The following is a 26323-nucleotide window of genomic DNA, read 5'->3' on the forward strand; positions in this document are numbered from 1 at the left end:
TCAAGCCCGTAATCCCAGCACTTTGGGAGGCCGAGGTGGGTGGATCACAAGGTCAAGAGATCAAGACCATCCTGGTCAACATGGTGAAACCCCGTCTCTACTAAAACTACAAAAAATTAGCTGGGCATGGTGGCGCGTGCCTGTAGTCCCAGCTACTCAGGAGGCTGAGGCAGGAGAATTGCCTGAACCCAGGAGGCGGAGGTTGCGGTGAGCCGAGATCGCGCCATTGCACTCCAGCCTGGGTAACAAGAGCGAAACTCCGTCTCAAAAAAAAAAAAAAGAAGCTGACTTGTTAATGTTCCCATCAGTCCCACATGGTACCGAGTGAGTGGAAAGGAGCCAAAGCCCTGACCAATCCCAGGCACCCAGGTACTCAGGCACTCCTCTCCTGGCCTCACCTATACCAGGCAGGAGATGTGCTTCTACTCAGCTCCTCAGCTAATACATCTGTGGTAGGATGCAATTTCAAGCACTGCCTTCCTTCACCCACTGCTGCTGCCACTGTGCCACATCACATACACTCTGCGTGTCGGAGAAGTGATTTTGGTAAGATGAGTAAAGATATGGAGACTGGGCCCGTATTTCACACATCTTAAACAGGTAAACACCAGCTTCCTAGCCCTCAAGAGGTTCATTTTCCCAGAAATATTTACTTCTAAAAGATCAGAAGAACCTACGGCTTCTTCCAGGAATATACAAGCTGTCAAGAACCTAATGCTGCCTCTCTAAGATACGACCTCGGATCAGGGGAAGGAGTAAAGAGATAAATAAAGGTAAATGACTGCCGAGTACGGTGGCTCATGTCTGTAATCCCAGCACTTTGGGAGGCCAAGGTGGGCAGATCATTTGAGGTCAGAAGTTTGAGACCAGCCTGGCCAACATGATGAAACCCCATCTCTACTAAAAATGTAAAAATTAGCCGAGTGTAGTAGCAGGCACCTATAATCCCAGCTACTCAGGAGGCAGGAGAATCACTTGAACCTGGGAGGTAAACCTTGCAGTGAGCTAAGATCGTGCCACAGCACAAACAACAAGGCTATCTGGGCAACAGAGTGAAACTCCATCTCGAAAAAAAAAAAAAAAAAAAATACAAATAAGGACTATAAGGAGAAGAGGGAGGGAGAACTTAGGTCTCCAAGGCAGCATCATAGAAGCTTCTTTCAAAAACTAACAGGACTCAAACAGAAATACAGAGAAATGACTCTAGGAGCTCATGATCCATCTAAGAGTAAGACTTCTTCCTGGTATAGACCTGCCTGTGAACCCTCCCAGACATTAGGGGCATGGCCAAGGGGCTATAATTCTTCACCTTTTCCTCCTCTCAATCTCTTAGCTTGTGGAGAAATTTAGAGCTAGAGGAACCCTCAGTCGTCCTCTTGTTCCAGCCCCATGTTTTAAATTTAAAGAACCTGAGGCCCAGAAGAAACACGTTTGCTACATGTTCAAAGGACAAGGACAAGGACTCGGGCTTCCTGCTTCCTGGGCCAGCTCCTCTGTTCTTTTGGAACAAGGTTGTGCCTAATCCAAGTGTAAGTGAGGCAGAGATCTGGGCTGTAAAATCCACTCACTCCACTCAGGCTTATGATAATGGAGAGAATGGCTACCCCTGCTCAGTGCCTTGATTTCTCAAAACATGGAGAGCTGTTTGAAAAAACAGGATGGCAAACAGAATTCTACACTAAACCACAACAGAAATGCTCCCAGCACTGTTTTTTTTAAATATCATCTAAAAGTGTTTCTTTCTTTTTTTTTTTTTGAGACGGAGTTTCACTCTTGTTACCCAGGCTGGAGTGCAATGGCGTGATCTCGGCTCACCGCAACCTCCGCCTCCTGGGTTCAGGCAATTCTCCTGCCTCAGCCTCCTGAGTAGCTGGGATTACAGGCACGCGCCACCATGTCCAGCTAATTTTTTGTAGTTTTTAGTAGAGACGGGGTTTCACCGTGTTGACCAGGATGGTCTCGATCTCTTGACCTCGTGATCCACCCGCCTCGGCCTCCCAAAGTGCTGGGATTACAGGCTTGAGCCACCGTGCCCGGCCTAAAAGTGTTTCTTATTTGTCATTAATGGTTCTTTAAATTATTTTACAACATTATTATCCCATGTTTATTGCAAGAGTTCCCATAAAAATGATTCCCTTCTCTGCAAAAACAAGGCCATCCTGCAGGCTTATACTCACGGGAAAAATCATCACACACCTTGTCTTCCTTTGAACTCTCCATCTCTGCTCCCTCCTTGAATTTTGCCAGTGCACTCTTGAGGTCCTGAGATGTATAGGTGTTGGTGTTGATATCCAGCCTGTTCAAAGAAAACTGAGAGTAAAGAGGAAGGCATGGCTGGGCTTGGTGGCTCGCACTTGTAATCCCAGTACTCTGAGTGGCCACAATGGAAGAATAACAAGATCCCATCTCTACAAAAAAAATTTAAACATATTAACTGGGATGTGAGGGTACATGCCTGTAGTCCCAGATACATTGGAGGCAGGAGGATCACTTGAGCCCAGGGGTTCAAGGCTGTGGTAAACTATGACTGTGCCACTGTACTCCCACAGCTGGGCAACAGTCAGGCCCTGTCTCAAAAAAAAATAAGAGGGAAGCACCATAGTCCCCAAGAAAGAAAATGTCCCTGGGTGAATGGCACCCTAAGGTAAGTGAGGCAAGGCCAGCTCTAACTGAGTGTACTATCATGCCTTTCCCTTCAGTCAGCCAGGGGTCTAACAAAGTAACCTTACCCTGAAGCTAGAAGAGGAAAGGCTCAGCTGAGAATTGGATCATTTCATGAAAGAGGAAGAAATGGCATGGGGCAGACAAAAGCCAACCACAAACAGAGGGCTCTCAGCCAACTTCTCAGGCAGAAATAAGCCTGGAATATCTGTGCAATGCTCCTCCCTCAGCACACTGCCAGGGCAGGACCTCTCAGACAGCAGTGGGCAGAGACACAGGAATTAACAGGCACCCTTATTTATTAATATATTTCTCCATGAAAGGGGACAACAGGGCCTTGAGCCCTACAGCGTGTGCCTGACCTGATTAAACAAGACAGCCTGTCTTCACAAAAACAAATTGGATAGATTCACACCATAAGACCAATCTCTGAGCATAGAGGAAAGGCAGGAGGTATGTCTCAACCTGACAAAGGAATGGATTTGAGATACTAAGGAGTACAATCAAGGTCAGCCACCTTCCACAGCCAGCATCCAAGGGGAGGAGGGAAAGGAATCAATGTGGCTATAATCTCGGAAACCTGCCAAAGACCAGACTGGTCTCCTCACAAAATTCCCTGGAGCTGATCCAAGCCACAGCTATACATCTTGACCAGAGAGAAGACATCCATCATGGGGGAGCAAGGTTTTACCACTAGCATTCATTTTAGTTCAATGAACAGCGGTAAGCACAAGAAAGATGTGGACAAAGGGAAGAGTGGAGTGTGGACTGTGCTTAACAAGACTGGCTGGCTGGCATTGGGTTCAGGATTCCATGTATCCTGGAATGCCCACAAGATTTCAGAGGTGAGGAGGAAGGGGCTACTGGCCTGCTCTCCTCTAGGCAGGAAGGGCTCATCAGTCTCACAGTCTGAGATTCCAGCAGGCCTCAGGTCTCATGTACTAAGGCTTTCATTCTTCCTAGAGACCTTTTAGGACCCTGAGAAAAACACTCTTCTTCTCTAAACCTCAGTCCTCCTAAATTAATTAACAATAACTAGTAACTCATTTATTGAGCACTTAGCCATGTGTTAAGCAGTGTATTAGTCCCTTAAAAGGAATATTGCATTCAAATCGTTATCACAATCCTACAAAGTAGGGGGAGAATCCTGAATCCCTCTGCCTACAGAGCATCATCCACTGCCAGTGCAAGAGGATAACACTGCTCCACCCCACACACCCAAAAGGGAGCTAAGTATTCAGGAACCATATCTTCAGCACATCACCTCCTCCCTCCTCTAAGACTTGGTCAGGACTAATCCCATTATGCTGTGTATCTCTGTTTATGCTTCAAGTCTCACTCTCTAAAGCCATCTCTCGTCACCCACTCTCAGTCCCAACTACATACACACAAGCATGCACATGTGCACTCAAGTTCAGGCACACACATCAAACAGGCACGTGGTGTTCTCACTTCATTCTTCACTATGAAAAATAAATTAAAACTTCATTTTCCCATGATCAGCTCTACAAGTCAACCTGCACCTAAGTCTATGTTCTCCACTTTCCTTCCTATTATAATGGATGAGTGTCCCTGTTCCTATTAAACTTAGTTCCAGATTGCACTTGTCTTTACAAAACCTTTAACTCCCATAATTACACCACTCCCTCCTGCCTGCATCATCAATTTCTCCTTCCAGCTGGATTATTTCCATCAGCACGTCAACTCTCCTTTGACCCCACAGTCTCTTCTGGTTATCCTACCATTTCCCTGCTCTCAATCAGAGTAACACTTTATGAACACATTATTTTCACTCACTATCCCCAACTTTTTAATGCCTATATTGCCATTTACTGTAACCTGGATTCTGTCCTCACAACTCTACTCACACTGCTCATCAAAATAACCAATAACTGATGACCAAATCCCATAGACCCTTCTTCACTCACTCATATTCCTCAACCATTAAGCAGCATTTGCACAGGTCACCCTTTGTTCTTGAAAACCTCTCAGTCAGGTGTGGTGGCTCACGCTGGTAATCACAGCACTTTGGGAGGCCGAGGAGAGAAGACTGCTTGAGTCTAGCAGTTCAAGACCATTTAGGGAAACATAGTGACTCTATCTCTACAAAAAAAGCATGATGGCATGTGCCTGTGGTCCCAGCTACTCGGAAGTCTGAGGTGGGAGGATCGCTTGAGCCCAGGTTGCAGCGAGCCAAGATTACTCCACTGTACTACTCCAGCCTGGGTGACAAAGTGAGACCATGTCTCAAAAAAAAAGAAAAAAGAAAAGAAAAGAAAGAAAGAAAGAAAAAAAGACACTCTCCTTTCCTCGCTTCTGTTACCTCAATCCATGGCTCTTCCTCTTCCTTACTCCTGTCTAACTCTTGCTGGTTCCCCATCTCCTACCTGAGCCACATAGCCTGGAATGGCTTGGAGTTCAACCCTGGCAATCTTCTCCACCTTGACATCCTCCCCTAGTTACTTTAAATACCTGTCTGCCAGTGATGTCCACATTTACGTCTCTAGCCCAGCCTCTCCCCTGAGCACCAGCCCAACTCTTGCACAACTCCCTGATAGATCTGTATCTCAGATATTTAACAAGTACTTCAAACTTAGTAAAGCCTAAAACATAGCTCTTGATAATCATCTAAAACATAGTTCCTTGTAAATCTGTCCCTCTCCCAAATTTTCTATTTCAATAAATAGTACTTACAAGCACCAGTTGCTCAAATTCAAAAATAAGGCTTTATCTTCAATCCATGCCCCTCCCTGCACCTTCCTTCTATCTCTACATCAAAATCATAAGCAAGTCTTCTTGGTTCTACCTCCAAATTAAATCTCCAAATTCCTTCATTCTCTATTATGATACCCTAGACTAAGCCACCATTATGTCCTACCTGATCCACTGAAATGACATCCTGATTCTGTCTTCTTTCGTCTACCTTCAATCTCATCTCCAGACACACAGCAACTAAATCACCCTTCTGCCTAAAATCTTCCAATGGCAGCTAGGCATGGTGGTTCACACCTGTAATCCCAGCACTTTGGGAGGCCTAGGTGGGTGGATCAGGAGGTCAGGAGTTCAAGACCAGCCTGGCCAACATGGTGAAACCCCATCTCTACTAAAAAAATATAAAAATTATTGTATGTTTTACAGGCATGGTAGTGTGCACCCTGTAATCGGGAGGCTGAGGCAGGAGAATTGCTTGAACCCAGGAGGCAGAGGTTGCAGTGAGCTGAGATAGTGCCACTGCACTCCAGCCTGGGCAACAAAGCAAGATTCTGTCTTGGGGGGAAAAAAATCTTCCATGGTTTTCCATTACAATGAAGAACACACAACATGTTCCTCAAAACCCACATGATCTGGCCCCCACATACCACTCCAATCTCATCTCGTATAGGTTTCCTTCCTTCTCTCTTCTCTCCTCATCACCTTGATTGTTTTCTTGCTTCTCATACTTGACAAAGCCTTTTCCTTGATAAAGCCTGGGACTTCCTGTTGTTCCATCTGCCTGCAATGTCCTAATTCCTAAACCTATAAACCTAACCCAATTATTCTTTTTGTCCATATCATCCTTGTTCTTACCTCTCCCTTAACTGAGTGCTAGTGGTAAACACCTTGCCCCCCACCCCCGGCCGCCGCCGCAGATATCTCCTCTCATGCATGTCTTTGGCTTGGATCAGCTCCAGGGATCTTGGAGAGGATACCATTCTAGTCTTTGGAAGGTTTCTGAGATCAGCCACATTGGTTCCTTTCCTTCCTCCCTTTGGGGGCTAATTAATCCATGATCAGTTCCCAATACTTACATGTTTTAGAACAGGGTCAGCAAACTATCAGTAATGACAAGATAATATCTTACTTCTGTACTTATATACCTGGTTTTCTGTCTGCCAGCTTTATGGAGACTGCTTTGTTTACTACTATATCCCAATGCCTGGTACATGGGCACTCAATTGGTTTTTGTGAAATAAATAAATGGAGGAAGTGAATGGCCCTATCCTTGGCCCAACCTCTTAACCACCATGCCATATTTGACCTTGGTAAATGCTCAACCCAAGATGGCACAACTTGAATGTTGTTTTACCCTCAGTCCTCCAAACCTAGGAGGAAGAGTCAGAGATGCTGGTTATTCCAGGGCAAAAAGAGATGTACTATGGATATGACAGGGATATGGACTAAAACCACTAGAGATGGCAATGCCTAAAGCATAAATAGCAAGTAGAAACTTGTTGCTAAGAGCCAACTATGCATTGAAGTAAGGCAGTGCTAAAGGAACCCTCTGAGACAAGCCAGAGTCAGGGTCTTCTGTCCCAAGCTTTAGAGCCCACAAGCATTGTAGCTTTAGGTAGGTAGCTATGTGGCCAGCCACACAACCAGTAAAAATAGTAGAGAGACTGCCACAAATTTTGGATGAACGGACTGTCCCCATCTCACTCTAGGCCAGTGGTTCTTAACTCTGTGGTATCACTAACTTCTTTGGCAATCTCATGGAAAGCTATGGATTTTGTCCTCTAAAACAGAATAAGGGGGTAAGCAAATACTGTAACAAGTTCAGCGAACTGTCCCTGCCCTTAGGCCTCTGTTCCCATTCCAGTGCTAAGGGGCCAGGAAGGTACCATGAAATGGAATTGGAAGAGCTCCATCCCAGAAGTAGGAAGTCATCACCAAAGGCTGACTGAGCTCACAGCACTGAATGTTCACGCCACCTTGTCAATACCTCTGGACTTCTATTCAGATAGGTTTGCCATTAGCTATAAATGCTGAGAAGGAAGAAGAAATGTCCTGCATATGCTGGGGGCCTTCCAGGCAGAGTCCTCAGAAACTCTCCAAAGTAGGAAAGTAAAAAGGCAGAAGCAGGGACAAATATTTCTCTCTTATGGTGTGTCTCTACAGATCACATGGATGGCTCTGCTGTCTATTCTTAAAAGATATGAGTATGATAGACTGGACAGGGAAAATGTGGCATATATTCACCATGGAATATTACGCAGCCATCAAAAATGATGAGTTTGTGTCCTTTGTAGGGACATGGATGAACCTGGAAACCATCATTCTCAGCAAACTGACAGAAGAGCAGAAGATCAAACACCCATGTTCTCACTCATAGGTGGGTGAACAATGAGAACACATGGACACAGGGAGGGGAGCACTACACACTGGGGTCAGTTGGGGGGAAATAGGGGAGGGAGGGTGGGGGGTGGGGAGATGGGGAGAGATAACAAGGGGAGAGATGCCAGATGTAGGTGATGGGGAGGAAGGCAGCAAATGACACTGCCACGTGTGTACCTATGCAACAATCTTGCATGTTCTTCACATGTACCCCAAAACATAAAATGCAATAAAATAAATGGGGGAAAAAAAAAACATATGCGTAACAGACAAGGAAGTAAGTGTTCACACTGATGATCTACAATCAGGAAGTAACTTCTTGTAGTATAAAAACCAACAAATAAACTCAGAATTAATCAAATTCCAAACTCAGTATTATTTTTGTAAAGGGATTTTCTTTATTTTTTATTTATATATTTATTTTACTTGTTTGCTTATTTTTTGAGACAGGGTCTCACTCTGTTGCCTAGGCTAGAGTGCAGTGGCACAATCATGGCTTACTGTAGCCTCAACCTCCCCAGGCTCAGGTGATCCTCCCACCTCAGCCTCCTGAGTAGCTGTGACTACAGGCATAATACACACCACACACCCAGCTAATTTTGGTTTTTGGTGTTCTGTTTTTTTTGTTTTTTTTTAGAGATAGGGTCTGGCTCTGCCACCCAGGCAGGAGTACAGTGGCACAACCTTGGCTAACTGTAACCTCTGCCTCCTGGGCTCAAGTGATCCTCCCAACTCAGCCCTGTGAGTAGCTGGAACTACAGGAGGCATGTGCCACCACATCCAGCTAATTTTTTTATGTTTTGTAGAGACGGGGCTTCACCCTGTTGCCCAGGCTGGTCTCGAACTCCTAGGCTAAAATGATCCACCCGCCTCAGCCTCCCAAACTGTTGAGATTACAGGTGTGAACCACTGTGCCCAGCCCCTAACTCAACATTCATAAACTAAGAAAAAAATATATTTTTTTCTTCAGAAAATAAGACTTGGATTACATGTGAGAAAAGACTTCCTAAAAGTACTTTGAGACACTGAAGAGTGTGTGTGTGTGTGTGTGTGTGTGTGTGTGTGTGTGTGTGTGTGTGTTGCAGATGAAAGAAGTCTGGCAGGGGCCATGACAGTGACAGCTGACTATTTCTTACACGGTTATAAGAAAAGAGTAATTGTCTGACCTGGCCACTCCAAGTATAGGCCTACCTGGAGGGATAAGGGAAGATGAAAGATCTTTCCCAATTTGGGGTGACTGCAAGGAGAACAAATGCCTCTATCTTAATATAAAGTATAGAATTTTCCAACAGTGAAAACTGTCTAAAACTGAACAGGCTGTTTTGTGGGGTGAGTGCCACCTGACAAAAGTATACATGGATCGGCCTAGTGACCTTCTGACAGGCATGTCAAGGAAAAGACTATGGTAAGAAGTGGTCTCTAAAGCCTCCTTCTGACTTACATCTAACTGGATTTTTGTTTCAGTTTTTTTTTTTTTTTTGGAGACAGAGTATTGCTCTGCCGCCCAGGCTGGAGTGCTGCAGCACAGTCTTGGCTCCCTGCAACTTTCTCCTCTTATGTTCAAGCGATTCTTCTGCCTCAGCCTTCTGAGTACCTGGGATTACAGGCGCCCACCACCATGCCCAGCTAATTTTTGTATTTTTAGTAGACAGGGTTTCCCCAAGTTGGCCAGGCTGGTCTCGGACTACTGACCTCAGGTGATCCACCCACCTCGGCCTCCCAAGGTGTTGGGATTACAGGCGTGAGCCACCACACCCAACTTGCAAAATACTGTTTAAATTATAAATCCAGGCTGGGCACAGTGGCCCACATCTTTTATCCCAGCACTTTGGTTGGCCAGGGCAGGAGGAATGCTTGAGTCCAGGAGTTTAAGATCAGCCTGAGTAACAAAGTGAGACCCTGTCTCTACAAAAATAAAATAAAAATTAGCCAGGCAAAGTGGCACACACATGTAATCCCACCCTACTCAGGAGGCTGAGGCAATGAGATTGCTTGAGCCCAGGAGTTTGAGTGAACTATGGTCACACCACTTTATTCCAGCCTGGGCAACAAAGCAAAACCCTCTCTCTTAAAAATCATCACCCAAGGACTGTGTAACACTAACCACACTCAATCCATAACTAATAATTTCCAATGCTTACATGTTTTAGCACAGGGTCAGCAAACTGTCTATCATGACAGGACTCTTTCAGGTTCTGTGATCCATATGGGGTTCATCCCAATTAATAAACTCTGTCATTGTAGCAAGAAAGCAGCCCTGGACAACATGTAAACAAATGAGGATGGCTATGTCCCATTAAAACTTTATGGACACTAAACTCTGAATTTCATAAATTTTCATGAGTCATGAAATATTATCTTTTGATTTTTTTCCCAACCTTTAAGAAATATAAAAACCCATTTCACTTGCAGGCTGAACGAAAGCAGGGCACAGTCCCAATATGGCCCACAGGCCATAATTTGCTGGGCGCTGTGTTAGAAATTTCATGGCTGGTATTTCTACTGAGCTTTCAAACTGCACACTTCCAGCAACCACTGTAACTCCATGCCTCAACCTCCTTACCCCTCATTCGGGAAATATCAAGCAAAGAAAGCATGCTGATTCAAGGCAACCAAAAGAAAAACAGAGACACTGAATTCTCTCAAACTGAATAATCTAACCTGGTTATTAAGAAATAAGGGAAAAAAAAAGGAAAAAAAAAAAAAAAAGAAATAAGGGAACCTGTAGCCAGTGGAGAATGGCAGTAGCTTCTACTTTTACACTGTAAGAAAGCCTGTTTTAATACTGACTAATGAGAGGAAAAGTTAGTCTGAATTAAAGACTTTAAAATGCAATTTTATTGTTCACCAAGGAAGTATTACTGCAAAGCAGAAGGCCTAACAGGCCTGTTTTAATGAATAGATGACTCATCTGTAATCAGCGCATTAATTGTTGGGATTCAAATGGGTGCTCTTAAAGTACTGGGAAAAATAGCTTCATTTTTAAAGCAGGTTAAGCATTCCCCCTACAGCCCTTTTTAAAGTATCAATTTGCCTTGCAAACTGTTTCTTTCCAAAGACTATAGAAGTAAACTTTCATAAAACCCTGACAGATTTATCACAAATTCTATGCTACTAAATTTCAAATTAAAAAAAAAAAAAGGCACATGATTTGGATAACATTTTCAGTATTACAAAATCAACGTCATTACTTAGCCTTCCAGTCCCTAGGGCTGACACTGTACCTTTTGCCTTTCAAATTATTTCGGAACTTGTCCTCATATTGGAGTTTTGCCTCTCTTTCCCCAGTCTGAAGATTCAGCCGTACATGAGATCCTGCAGGGACAGCTTGCCCTAAAAACCAAGAAGAGAAAAGGCTCATGAGGTACAGGGTCCTTGGAAGGTCACAGGGATGGCCAACTAACAAGCCAACAGGACTTACTAGTAGTTCATGAAGACGCAACTCAGCTGTGTTCAGTTATCTCTTCAGTCTAGCCATCTCTCTCCCTGAAACACACATACCACTCACATATACTCACTTTTCTAATCTATAAGGAAATCTGTAAGGAAATGAGGTAAGATGGGCAAGAGGATACACACTTGAATCTAGAGACCAATGTCCCCCAATTAGAACCTGCATATTTAAGCTACTCTGTTTTTTTGAGCTAATAAAAGCTTTGTGTTATGTGCAGCAGGTAAGTGGCAGATACCTACTGACTCCTCAGGACATGCTACATTACTGTCTTTTCCATGACACCCTTCCTGCCCCTCCCCTAACAGGCAGTCCCACAGAACCCCAGACAGCTTGCCATCCCAGCCAGCTTACACCTCACCACCTTCATCTATTTAATTAAGCTTTTTCTATGAGGCTCTCTCCTCCGTTAAGCACAGGGACTGCATTTCCTCCTTTTTGATTTCCCAGCCCTTAGGCCAGAGCTTGGCACATAAAATGTGTGGCACTTAATGTTATGAAAAGGAAGAAGGAAGAGACTGGAAGACAAGAGGACAGAGCAAGCCAAGGAGGCAGGGAGTGGAGCCAGGAGAAACTGAAAACCTACACCCACCTATCTATGGAGCTGATCCACAGCCCGGAAAAACAAACGTTGTGAATGGATGGGCTATTACTAAGCACCGCACAAAACTACTCAAGAATAGTTAAAAAGCAACTGTGCAGTAGCACTTACTATAAATGGAATGCTACACCCATTCATTCATTCATTCATGGAACTGCTGTAGGGATGGAGAATTTCAGGGAAAACGCTTTTCAGAAGACTGGAGATTTGAAGCAAAGATGGTGCTTCTGACACCTGAACTTGGACTCTGCTTTTTCCTGCCAGAGGACAGCATTGCCTTGCTGTTAAGTTTAAGAACCCAAATCAATGGCTTTCAGAAAAAATTCCTCCCAAGGAAGCACACAGCACAAGTTCTCTTGAATAATCAGGTAAACTCAAGAAGGATAATGATACAGGCAAGAATTCAACAATTCTGGGAGCCCCATAGAGAACTATTGAGTTCTCTATGGCATGAACATATGTAATTAGTCATGTTAATAGTTATTTTTAGCAATAATGGTACTAATACTAGTAATAATTACAATAGTATTTTACATTTTCAAACTTTTGATCCAAGTTAGAAATGGAAAAGAATAAAGTATATGAGTTTATAAGCTTCAGACACAATAGGTTATAGTGTGCTAAGCTTGCCAAAGAAGCGACTAGCATCTTATGTGAATCAACTTATTTTATTTGAGGAAAATTCCAAAATTACTTCCGTCATATAAGCTACAACAGGGGGCAAGAGCAACCACAATACCATTAACTCAAAATACAGGTTGTGCTCGTTTAAAATATACTAAACACATAATGGCAGCAGCAGTGGCAAAATCAACAGGAAATGCTGTATTTCAAGTACTTCTACTCCACTGGGGAAATGTCCAAGTTAGACAGATAGCATAATCTGACCTGCATCCTTTGAGAGCCCCTGCGAACGAAGAAAATATACCAGAACACAGGGGAAGGGCAAATCAAAGCAAACAGAAGCCACAAGATACATACAAGTAACAAGTCAGGGGGATGGAGAGCAAGGGGACAGGCAGAAAATAATGTCTGTTTTCCCACCACTGGCTCCTTTGGAGCTGATCCCAAGGCTAAGTATCCTAGCCTGAGAAAGCCCTGTCCATATTAAGCAGAAGCCCTGTCCATATTGAGTAAGGCCACCTCATGCTTGAATTTTTACTCCCACTGGGACTGTCACTGATTTCAGTCACAGGCTAGGACCCAGATAACAACTCTTGTTTTCTGGTGTAGGGGGTAATCTGTGGTAGACTGCAACACCATCACCAATTTTCTTCCTTCCTGCTTGTCGCACTCTCTGCCACATGACTTTATAGTTCCTGCTACTGCAGCGTGTACCTTCCCACACCTTGACTTTGGATTTTGCTTATCACATGCTCTGGCCAGTGGGATGCTGGCAAATGGGCCACAAACAGATGTTTGAAATGTGCTTGCATGGCTGTCTCAATAGTCTGCTATCATCATGAGAAAAGCATGCCACTGCTAGCCTTCTGGTCCAAGAGGGATGAGACACCCATGGAGAAGAAACGGTTAGGGCTTCATGTGCACACGGTTGATTGAGTGGTACTCTCCAGGTGACAGGAAATGAAAACCCAAGGAGGATTCTGTACCCCCACCTACCCCCTCCAAGCAGTCAGAGGCCACAGGCTACCAGAGTGGTGGAGGCAGCAGCTCTGGGCAAGGAAGTTTTGGCTCCCCAGAGGGGTCCAGGAGCAGGTGACAAGGGTCTTGAGCCCCCACAGTAGCTGGGGAGGACATATCTCCTACAGAAAAAGGAGATCCCAGGGGGTCTGGGCAGGGAACCGAAAGCATCTGGTATAATGGCTTAAAGGTTTAGGGTATGTCCTAGTCCGTTAGGGGTTCTATAACTAAATAACTAAGACTGGGTAATTTATAAACAATACAAATTTGTTGCCCATAGTTCTGGAGACTGTGAAGTCCAAGATCACATCAGCAGTTTCAGTGTCTGGTGAGGGCCTGTGCATCATAGAAGGTGCCTTCTAAGTGTTTTCACGTGATGGAAGGGACCAGAGGGTACCCTCAAGTCTCTTTTATAAGGGTACTAATCCTATTCATGGGGCCTCAACACCTCCTAAAGGCCCCACCTTCTAATACTATCATATTGGGTATGTGAGAACAACCTAAATGTCCATCAATTAATAAACAAATAAAAGTAGTATATCCATATAATATTATTTACCATTAAAAGGAGCAAGAAATACTGATACATCCTACAGCATTGATGAACCTTGAAAACTTGAAACAAGTGAAAACCAGATATGAAAAAAGCCTATATCATATGATTCATTTTACATGAAGTGTGCAGAATGGGCAAATCCATAGAAACAGTAGCTTAGTGGCTGTCAGAGGCTGCGGGAAGGAAGGAATGAGGATTGACCACTAGTGGTCTGGTGTTACACAGTGGCAGTAATTGCACAACACTGTGGATATACCAAAAAAAAAAAAAAAAAAAAAAAAGCCCCCCAAATTCCCCCTCAAAAAAAAAATCATGAGGGAAATAATTTGGGATTATACAAATCCCTTTACTTGAAAAACCATTGCATGCCTTTAGGGAATCCATCTGCAACTGTAGTAATCATCTAATGGCAATTTTCTACTTCCCTCCTTCTTTAACACATTTATTAATTGAGATTTATTTCACTGCAAGAAAAAATTGTAACTCCTCTATCTAATTATTTATATTAGTATGAACTCATGGATATTTTATTCTAAGGGTCCAACACTATTATTATTTATTTTGTTGCTCAAATTGTTTCAGCCTGAGCAATCAGAGGTGCCTTCAGCTTGGCTCTTACACTGCTTTGAAAAATCTTTTCTCCCCACCATCATTCTCTTTTTAAAAGCATTTCCTTACTTTCTGGTTCCATAAGATGTTCCAAGTTCATCTTGCATTTTCCTTTCCCCAGCCCTGGAATCAGTCACTTCTTAAGAGCCCTAGTTTTTTTGTTTTGTCTTTTGTCATTTTTTTTAAATTGGATAACAGTGTTTAGAAGCCAAGATCTGGGTGCTAGGTGTGTTCATTACTACTAGGGTGTTGGTATTTCTAAGCCCTCTCAGTAGGCAGTGCAAGAAATGTGTGTGTGTGTATGTAACAAAATATCTTAGACTGGGTAATTTATAAACAATAGAAATTGTAAGTACACACACAAACTTTATATATGTATACACACATACATATATACATACATTTACATATATATATATATAGTGATAAGGTTTGGCTGTGTCCCCACCCAAATCTCATCTTGAATTGTAGCTCCCATAATTCCCACATGTCATGGGAAACACCCGGTGGAAGGTAATTGAATCATGGGGGTAAGTCTTTCCTGTGCTGTTCTCATGATAGTGAATAAACCTAACAAGATCTGATGGTTTTATAAAGGGCAGTTCCCCTGAACACACTCTCTTGCCTGTTGCCATGTAAAGAGGTGACTGCTACTCATTCACCTTCCACCATGACTGTGAGGCCTTATCAGCCATGAGGAACTCTGAGTCCATTAAACCTCTTTCCTTTACAAATTACCCAGTCTCAGGTATGTCTTTATCAGCAGCATGAGAACTAATATTTATAGTTTAGAATATATATATATGGTTTAGAATAATATCCAGGCCCTCCATGTAATCATCGATCATTAATGTTTAAGGGACACTGAGTTCACTTTCTCTGATTATCTGTGCCACAAGCAACAAAAGAAGACATCAACAGATGTTCACGTATCTATACATACAGACTTCTATATACATGCACACACCTGTATGTCTTGCTATGTTACTGTGTGTGTATATATCCATACATCTATATTTCTATATTTATCTGTGTGTGTGTGTGTGTGTGTGTGTGTGTGTGTGTGTGTATATATATATATATATATTTAAAACTACAAGTTTATACTGATACTTCAGATTCCAATCTAACACATGGGCTCATTTGTCTTCTCACTTTACTTATTTATAACTTCTTTCTCTAACACTGAGAAACCTGGCTCTTATTATCTACAATATATTTTGTTCTAGTACACAAATAAACTAGTTTCAAAATTGTTAACCCATATCCCTGTGAGAAATACATTTATCAAACTAGTTTACAGTGTGCATGTACAGTTCTGTCTTTAGCTTTACAGTACCTGGGGTCAAGATGCTGTTTCACAAAGTCACTTGGGCTAGTTCTTCCCTGTCCACTTCATTAAGGTTATGTTATTCATCAGTAATACTTGCTTCATTTGTTAGTATTTGTATTCCATTTTATGGCTCCTGCCCCCTCCATATCCTGGTTGGCTTAACTATTTATTTGGGGAGGCCATGAAGAGTATGTGAACTATAACTACAGTTCTAAGAGTCAGAGCTGTACAAAAAGAACAGTGTTGTCTTCTCTGTCATACTTTTTTTTGTATAGTTACTTTTTTAAGCCACCAGGCTTTGAGGTGTTTTGTTTATTGTGGCATCCATTCCAATGGACCTGAAACAAGAAATTGAAAGTATCATACAAATAACAGTGCTTTTTTCTGAAATTATATAGTTTCTATCTTTTTTGTGTTAAAATGTCCTTTTAAAAAAGGAGATAATAGTGTGTTGTTTCCATATTAAGGCCCTTAACTCAGCAAAATAAAAAGTTGGCCTTAATCCTCTAAAAAAATTATTTCTTTGGGGTTCAATTCATTCACTTCAGAGGGCAAAAAAAAGAAAAAAAATTATTTTTAAGTTTTTCTGGTCCATAAAACACCACAGCCTAGAAACCACCTCTCCATTCTACCAACCTTCCCTAGGACATTTGAGAATTATTCCCACTGTACACTTTAAATAGGTGAATTGAATAGTATATAAATTATATCTCAATAGAGTGGTTGTAGAAATGTATTCCTCCAGATAAAGCAATACCATCTCTTTTCGAATCGCTGAATAGCAGTTAGTCTATCAGATGCAGTTCAGTGGGACAGTAAATATTTCTAGGGGCCAGGAAAGAGAGCTAAGGCTCAGGGCCTAGTCACAGACCCACGAGTGCTGTTCTCAGAATGTCAGGAAGAGGAAAATTAGCCTAGGAAGCCTGAGGCCATGAAGCACCAGTACAAGGGGAATCCTGGCTGAAGGACAGGTAAGAAATAGTGACCAGGAGGTAAGAGCCATGTCAAATGCCCACAGGAGGCAGGCAGCAAGAGAGTGAGGAGGTTCATCTGTAAGAAAACAGGAATGGTGAGAGCTGTGAAAAATGCCCCTTCTAAAAGTATTCCATTTTAAACACAGAAAAGACAAAACATATGGCCAGTTTGTAGCTAAAAAAAATATAGTTTACCTATTAACAAATAATACTTGGCTCAGTCTTTGCCCCAACACATCCCAGTGCTTAGAAACGTGTCCCTCCCAGACTCCAAGTGACAGGGCCTCCTCAGCTGGTGCCCACAGTGAGGCTGCTATGCTTCACCAGAGCCTGGCTGCCCTGCTTCAAACACGACAGGCCAGCTGGAATTAATGCATGGTGCTCTTGGGTCTGCCTTGACATTAGAAGCTTTGGTAGTTATCGGACTTCAGGAGGGGTGAAAGGGATGGGATGTCCTCCATAGGCTCCTGCCTGGAAATATCCCACTCCAGGGACTTCCAGTCCTACGTGGACACAATGGAGAAAGTCAGAGGCTGCCCCGGCTGGCCATGCTACAAGCCCTGGGACTCTGCTCCTCACTCGGCTGTCTTTGTTGGCTCGGTGAATTTAGCCAAATTCCTTTATCTTTCTGAATCTTCATGCCCTTATGTGTCAACTGAAAAGAATTTATCATGTCTGTTTTCCCTAATGTGCTACATTGTTGTGAAGAACAAATGAAAAAAGAACTGTGTCAGTGCTCAGAAGAAATAAAAAGTACTCCAGGAAAAGCAGTCCCCAAAACAGCCCAAAAGGTAAATGTCAACCCAGATGAAGCAAAGACAGTTTATTTCTCAAGTCCTACAGATAGGTGTTAAGAGTAAAAACTCCCAGTTATGCTGAGTTTCTGAAGGGCAGAAACCAATTATTTGTGCCCACAGCTCAAGCTCAGCTCCAGGCACACAGTGGGCCTCCAGAAAGGTCAGCTTGAATGCCAGCTCCCTCTTCCCCAGACCAAAAGGAATACAAAAATATAGAACAGGAAGCAATGACACTCACCTCGCTGGGGCCTCCAAGCTCCTAACTAGGACTGGTCAGAGCTGAGACTTTACAGGCCCAGTTGCCATGACTACCAAAGCCCTCTCCTCCTGCTTCTTTATTCAAAACCCCCAAACAAGTCCTGGCAAGAGCCCTGCCTTACACAAATGAGCATCTATCCTGTCTCCAAGGCAGGACTTGAACGGAACCAGTAACAAAATAACATGCACAAACCTCTCTAGGGTGCTGAACTCTGAAACAACGCTTGATGTTATTGTGTTTTTAAGGGAACCAAAAAGGGAAACCTTTTGGGTTTTTTTTTTTTTTTTTTTTTTTTTTTTTTTTTTTTGAGACGGAGTTTCACTCATGTTACCCAGGCTGGAGTGCAATGGCGCGATCTCGGCTCACCGCAACCTCCGCCTCCTGGGTTCAGGCAATTCTCCTGCCTCAGCCTCCTGAGTAGCTGGGATTACAGGCACGCGCCACCATGCCCAGCTAATTTTTTTTTGTATTTTTAGTAGAGACGGGGTTTCACCATGTTGACCAGGATGGTCTCGATCTCTTGACCTTGTGATCCACCCGCCTCGGCCTCCCAAAGTGCTGGGATTACAGGCTTGAGCCACCGCGCCCGGCCAACCTTTTGTTTAAAACAGCAAAATATATAATGAGCCATTCTGGTTCATAGTTATATTTATGTATTTTTTAGAAGGACTAAACAATGACAAACTGAGAAAAAATAGAAATACTCCCCAAACTGATTTTCACTCTGAATCATAGAGAATCTAGAATCTGGGCAGGGCCTTCGAAGGATTCTCCAGCATAGTTTCCAGGCAAGGGCAGAAATCTCTAAGCTGCATGAAAGCCACTCAGAACAAAAGACAAGTTTCCCTCAGGGAATAGCTACCCTGACAGCTCCCACCATCCCCCTCCACCACTGCCCAACTAGCTTCCAAAATCTCATCTGTGGCAGCCTAACCCATGTCTCCTTTCTAGTCCTCAAGGAGGACAAACTACAGCTGGTCACCAACCGTTCTACACAGAATTCACAAACGTAATGCTTTCCATGGACAAGGACTATCAATGCTGCTTAGATTTCCTGTGTTCTAGTGAGAGAGGTACCTTGAACCGTTATCAGGACAAGGCTCAAAGTAACCACATCTGGGACATGGTGAGCCTCTTTCCATAAGTGGCTAGTCCACAACCACCCCTGAGGACAGGGCAAGAGTCTGCTCTTTTCCGAGCATTCTTTCTGCCACAACTTACCATATGCCCACAGAGGGCCACTGCTGTGTTGGGCACTGGGAAGTATACTACCATGAACAAGACCAATGCCTGCCATTGAGAATTATGAAGTAAATGGGGAGAGAGGTAGCAACACTTAGATTTCCAAGTCTAGAGAACAGCTTTCAAGCAAGCAATGATTAACTCCCTGTGAAGCATCTGGAGCTCAGCATATAAAACAGGCAGACAAGAAATAGGGAGGCCACTTGGCAAGCTGTTATAATTGTCCTAATCAGACTTAATAAAGCCTGAACCAGAGGAATGGGTAGGGAATGAGAAGACTGACACAGCAGTATGGGATGATTTTGACCAGAAAAACTAGGAATTCTGTCGTGGCCCTGTAGCACTCCTACTGAGAAGAGCATCAGACCTTTAAGCATGTGTAGTTACTCACTCCTTCCACCAGCCTAGGGGACCTACCACAGCCCCCAAATTTAATAAATTCAGGGATGGAATAAAGAAAACTAGGGGTAAAGGGGGCTACTTTCATGTAGAGACCCATCATGGGCATCACACCTGTTTCCTAGCCAGTTGATGCCTCGGCTCCCCTTTGATCTCCACCCTCAATGTGTCCCACGTTCCTCTGACGTAGAGGAAGACCCAGTAAGTGGGGCTAATAGGCTAACAGGCACAGGCCCTTACTCAGAGCACTTGGGCTTTCACATCCATGCTGGGAATCTGATCTTCAATAACCCAGCTGACTGCTGTGGTCCACTAGCTCCTGCCATTTCACTGTTTTTAAGACAAACTCCCCATCTCCCACCTGCTTTCCTCACCCCTACAAAACTTTGAACACATTCAGACTTCATTCAGTTTTCGATTACGTATACATGAAAGTATGCGTTGGGGGTGAGGAGATTGAGAAAGGACTTGAGAAAATTAGAAGAGAAAGGAAATAGCCAAGAAACCAAAGGTAGTTGGGAGTAAACCACGGCACGGCTATAGCTGGTCTGGCTCTCTAATCCCACTTAGAAATTATTGATTAAAAAAAATTTTTTTTAAATTCTCACTATAATTGAAGTTAACCCTGAGATACTGATAATGAGCTTTACTTCATAGTAAGGAGGGAAACAAATTGGCAAATTGGAAGTGAAGGAGTTAAATGTGTGTTTCCCAGAGGCCTTAGCACCACACTGCTCATTTCCTGGAGAAGACTCTTGAGGATTCCAGAGTGCCTGCATTTCCCACCCAGGCACAATTTCATTAGCAGCTCATTAGCAGGAGTGGTGCAACCATTTCTGACTCTTGTTTTTCATAATATTTATTGGTTAATTGATACTTTGAATACAGGTTGACTGAGACCCAAATGAAAGTGCTAAAACCACTCATTAGTCAAATTTAAAACACACAGATTGTATTCTAAACACACCCTTTGTTCTCATTTATTTTCCTCAAACAGAAGTCATAATTTAATAAGAGGGTTAAAAAAGCAAAGTGCCAAGATATTGTGCTTCAATTTTTAATCCTTTTCTTCCCCTATCAGTCCCCAGGAATCCTGACATCATAATTGGCTCTTATTTGTTCTCGTTTACAGCACCTGTTACCACAGACAAACATGGTTCTATGAAGTATTTCAAACCAGTATCAGCTACTACTGACCTCTACAATTTCCCTAGTGCCCCTGCCACAAAAGCCCCTCAGTTTGGATACTCCCAACAATAGAAAAGAAAAAAATCCGTAGGGACGCCTGCAGCAAAATTTTTAGGGTAGGATTTCTCTCCAGACCAGCTCTAAAGCATGGAACTCCACATCTATTTTATTTATTGCGAGGGGGTGGTGTGTGCAGGGGACAGAGAGATGAAAATGCCCATCAGAGTGGGAGAAGAGACAGATGAAGCAATAGGTACAGTATAGAGATGGCAGTTACAGAAACAACTGGTCCTAAGTCCTTGTCCACCTCCCATTGTGGGAGCCCCCCCTTAAATATAGGCAACTTTAACAAAACGAGGTTAGTCACCTGAGCCTCCTTTCACCTATCAAAGTGTAATGACAATCCCAATTTTCTGCCTTTTAGCTTAAAGTTCTGGATCACTGGTATTTAGAGACCTACTAAATAGTGTTGTGCTTTGCTTTCTTCACTTGTATTGCTGGTTTCACTAGAAGGAATTGCAGCCTTTAGCACTTGGATGACCTAGGCAATTGTTTAGCCTGGTGGTAAAGGGCACAGACTCGGGAAGATCCAGTTCCAGGTCCAGTTCCACCGCTTAATAGCTCTGAGACCTTAGGTAAATAACACCTATGACTCATCTGCAGAATGGGCATCAGAGTACCCACTTCACAGGGCTCACAGCGAGGAATAAGAGATCATGCATAGGAGATGCTTAGGGCTGACACCAGATAGTTCTCAATAATATTCTCTGCCTGGCTCTTGCCTCTCTGTGACTTGTTCAGTTTTCCCAGCTATAAGAAAGGAACCAGTGCCATATCATGATAAATGCTCAAACCGAGTGTTAATCGGCTCTCAATACATACCTGATTGAGTTCTGCAGAGGAAAGAGGAATATATGATTTTTTGGAATATTCATGTCAGGCTGCCTCATTAAGGCTGCAAAAAATTCAGTAACAATGAAGGCTGCAGGGCATCCAAATTGAGAGGGCAGCAAACGAGCTGTTTAAACTTAGCCTGTACCACACGGAAAACACCCACTACAGCTTTCCATGGCTCAACCAACCTGCAGGCCACCAAACCCATTTAAGATGGGTCAGCCTCTGTCCCACTCCCCAAAAAATCAGAACAGAAATCAGAAGCCATATCCAGCAGCAAAACTGAAGCAAATGTGGGGAGGATTTAAATGAGCACAACTGCCAGCTGGCAACAAAGAAGAAAAGCTTCAGGTTTCCTGATAAACTTAGCTCAGTCACAAACTTAAGCCAGTTTTGCAACAATGCACCAAAGAGCTTACAAAAGCAGCTACCCTGCTCTGGCTTTCTGCTCCTCAGAGGGCTGTGCTGGCAGGTGCCCACCCAAGCATGGGCAAGGAGGCCTGGATGTTCTGGGCCAATGCGCACAGGTTAGTGCTCCAGCAAGCCTGCTGCTGTGCACACTTCCAACAAGCAGCCTGCCTCACACCTACGCACCACCCTCACAACAGCTGATGCTGCCCCAGCTGCACCCCCATACGCCCAATCCTGGGCAACTAATGGGAACTCTGCACTGTCACTTGATTATAAACACTCTACCCACTATACACTCCCGAGACCTCTCCACGTACCCAGGAAGAAGTATATGGAACCTCTGGCCTTGGTGCTCCCTCCTATTCATAGGCAGATTCAAGCCCTACTGACTACTTGTGGCCTGGACCCCTTTTGACAGAAGTAGTCTCCCAACAAGTCATCTCCCTGATAACCTCTTTCAAACCTCCATTTCAGATTTATAAAAAAGAAGGCAAATCCCTCATAACTTTAGGACCTCAGCACCCTGAGCTAGAAAGAACTTCAGGATACCATGAGACCCAACCGCCACTGAAAAGATAAATGTTCCCTCCGTGTGCCACTGCAGTTAAGTATAGCATCCCCCAGGACAGCTTTGTTGGAACTCTCCTTCTTACAAACCTTCAGTGGCTCCCTGTTGCCCTCCGAAGTACCAATAATACTACCTCATGGTGTTCAAGGCCTGCCTAACCTAATGAAATCCTTGCTGATATTCTCTGCCTTATCACCCCTCATCCACAGGTACCCCAGGTACCCCATGCTCTGGCTAAACTCTCCCTATGCTTTTCTTAGTCCTTAATGCCACTTCTTTCCTTGCTTTTTGCCTGTCAAATTTCAATGCTTTTTTTTTTTTTTTGAGATGTTTCGGTCTGCCACCCAGGCTGTAGTATAGTGGTATGTTCACAGCTCACTGCAGCCTTAACCTCCTGGGCTCAAGCAACAGTCCATTTTTTAATAGCCTAGCTTGAATAACAACTCGATGCAGTTTTACACATTATCTGCCCATCCTTTCAATGTCTAGTGCCTTGCTTATTCTTCTCTAATGACACTTCCTCGTTTTCTCTTAGTCATTTGGGTTCTTGTTAATCATTAAACAGGCATTTACTGATCACCTACTATGTGCCAGGTTTTAGGAAAATTAAAAGTGAGACATGGCCTCTCTACTCTTTTTGCTTTTTTTTTATTTATTATTTCTTTGAGACAGGGTCTCACTCTGTTGTCCAGGCTGGAGTGCAGTGGTATGATCACAGCTCACTGCAGCCTCGACCTCCCAGGTTCAAGTGATCCTCCCACCTCAGCCTCCCTAGTACCTGGGACTACAGGCATGCACCACCACATCCAGATAATTTTTATAATTTTTATATTTTTTGTAGAGACAGGGTTTCACCATGTTGCCTCTCTACTCCTGAAGAGATCACCGTGACGGAAACAAATACATAAAAATTATGATATACTATTCTTAAAGTCAGAACATCTTTATATCTCCTACACTGCTGCATAGAGTGCTTGGTACATAATGACTGTCCATTGCGTACATGTTCTAAAACAAAGATGAGTGAGCATTATGGAAAGAAAAACAATTTCCTCTTTCTGAAACATGGGACAGAAGGATGCATTGTTGCAAAGACAGCCTTTAACTTGGGATTAGGGGGAAATAAACTTTTTATTTTTAAATGTATTTAAATTCCACAGTATCACTCCTCGACCCACAAGGAAAATATGAGAAAGGTGCAAAGACAGAAACAAGCAAGTGGTACAGATCAAAATAGAATGGGAAAGAAGTGTTGTTTAGTTCTTAACTACTACTAAACCACATGCATCAGACTTTATCACGGGCTTCAGAGTATTATCACCTCTGATCATAGGATTTGATGGATGAACTATTGGTCATAGATCTACAACTGCTCTTTATTTATCCTTAAACATTCAAGTATTTCCTAGTTCATTAAGCAGAAGGGGCTAGTGGTTAGGAAAGCAAGAAGAACAATATTACTAGAGACCAGCTGGTGAAGCCTCTGAGATTATATGTGAAAGTTTTAAGTATACAATTACATTTTTCTAAAAAGGTCCATAGGTCTCATTAGTTTCTTAGAGAAAACTATAACTCACTCTCCAAACATATATAAACATTCATACCTTGAGGAGCCTCTGGGCCAATAATGGCAAGGCCATGCACCAACAGACAACCTTACACTGTAGGTAAGGATAAATTAGTGCAATGCTTTTGGGCATCTGGCAATGTCTATCAAAACTGTTACTGTTCATCCCATTTGCCCCAGAAAATGCCATGTTTGGGAATTTATCTAATAGAAATGTTCGTGGAAGTGCACAATGATATATGGATAGAGTGTTCACTACAGCATTCCATTAATTGTAAACAATGAGAAACAATACAAATATCCATCAGTAGGGGGTTTGTTACACAATACAGCATATGCCTTCCATGGAATGTATTAGTCTTCAACAAAAAAGAGGGAGATTTGTAAAAAGATCACTAAAACTAAGCAAAAATAAGTTGCACATATATGATTTCATCTTCCTTTTTCAAGAACATACATTAATGTGGCAAGGGCAATGTCATCTAATCTACCAAATCCTCACATAAAAACAGACTCTGACTAGATAGCAAAGCTAAATCCCTGAGCAACATTTATATCAAAACCAAGTGAAAAGGGATTGGGAAGCAGTAAGTTGGCTGAGAGACCCGAGAAAAAACAACTAAGTAGCTGATAGGCATTCACTAAAAATTACAATGGGCCAATGGGTAACAGCAAGTGATAAGAAGTCCGGGGTGAGACTTCAAGGGGCCATAGCTGTCTAGCCCCCTGAATTCCCGAAATTAATTAACCAGTGCTCCCTACCAGGACAGGGCCCCACATTTCTGCTAAAAGCAAAATCAAAACAGAGTAGACTTGGACAACAGAAATAAAGGAAGCAGAGTCCAGATGAAACTGGAGGAGGAAAACAGAGCCAGGAAACCTCATAAAGCAAGCTGCCATGTTTTTGAACACTACTTGAAAACAAGAGAAGAGAAAACTTTCTCAAGCTTGACCCAGAATGAAAAGAGAAAAAAAAAAAAAAAAAAGAAAGCACTATGGATTTAGAAAAGGTAATTAAAGCCATGCTTTTTTTCTAAAAGTTCAAGAAACCTAATTTCACATAAAACTGAGCAACAAAGTATTATGGTATAATCCTATACAATTATAAAGAAGTAGAAAGAAAAGAATAACATCCCTACACACAATGAAAGTACGCCAGAAAGACGTGGGCACAAACATAAAAAAACAGTAACTTCCTACTTCAAAATGCACTAAAGACATTTGTTAAATGATACAAGATACTCAATAACAAAAATCAGAAATGAGGCACTAGAGGCTATGTATGGTGGCTCACACCTGTAATCCCAGCACTCTGAGAAGCTGAGGCAGCAGGATCACTTGAGGGCAGGAGTTTGAGACCAGCCTGGGCAACCAGAAGTTCAGGATCAGCCCAGGCAATATAGCAAGACCCCATCTCTACTAAAAATAAAAAAGTTAGTCAGGAATGGTGGCACACACCTGCAGTCCTAGCTACTTGGGAGGCTGAGGTGGCAGGATCACCTGAGCCCAGGAGTTCAAGGCTTCAGTGAGCTATGATAGCACCACTGCACTCCGGTCTGAGTAATAGAGCAAGATTCTGTCTCTAAAAAAAAAAAAAAAAAAGAAAAAGCCTTGAGATAAATAGAACATGAAAAGGAGGACACTGGAAAAACTGAACAGAAATGGGAAAAAGTAAGATTTGTAACAAACTAATAAACAATGAAGAAAGACAAAGAAGATCCAACATAAATATAAGAAAACCTAAACAGGGAAACAGAATGCCAAAAGCCATGTTTCTTTTTAAATGCTCAAAAAACCTAATTTCACATTAAAATGAGCAACGAAAAAGTATTTTAATTTAAGAAACCTTTCCTGAAATTAAAAAATACTTAAAACTATGTATTGAAATAACACACTGCATACCTGAGAATATTGACCAGGAATGTCCAACAGTAAGGCATATTCTAGTAAAATAATTGGATTTTAAAGGCAAAGAAAAGATCATTTGGGCAGACAAGCAAAAATCAGCAAGTAACTTATAAAGAAATTAGATTGTCATCAGTGTTTTTTTTTTTTTTTTTTGGAGACGGAGTTTCGCTCTT

At 42.7% G+C, this 26323-nt stretch overlaps 1 protein-coding gene across 1 annotated transcript in view; it reads right to left on the reverse strand.

Annotated features, from left to right (window-relative positions):
* SIL1 (SIL1 nucleotide exchange factor) overlaps positions 1 to 26323 on the reverse strand; it is a 230843-nt gene that overhangs the window by 89317 nt on the left and 115203 nt on the right. The window contains exons 4-5 of the mRNA XM_032250522.1: positions 10977 to 11085; positions 2197 to 2296 (exon numbers count right to left, since the gene is read on the reverse strand). Coding sequence (XP_032106413.1) covers positions 2197 to 2296; positions 10977 to 11085 — 209 coding nt within the window. The remainder of the gene's footprint in view (positions 1 to 2196; positions 2297 to 10976; positions 11086 to 26323) is intronic.

The sequence above is a fragment of the Sapajus apella genome, unplaced genomic scaffold (genome assembly GCF_009761245.1).
Source record: "Sapajus apella isolate SASKATOON/1434 unplaced genomic scaffold, GSC_monkey_1.0 scaffold71, whole genome shotgun sequence".
NCBI classification, from domain to species: domain Eukaryota; kingdom Metazoa; phylum Chordata; class Mammalia; order Primates; family Cebidae; genus Sapajus; species Sapajus apella.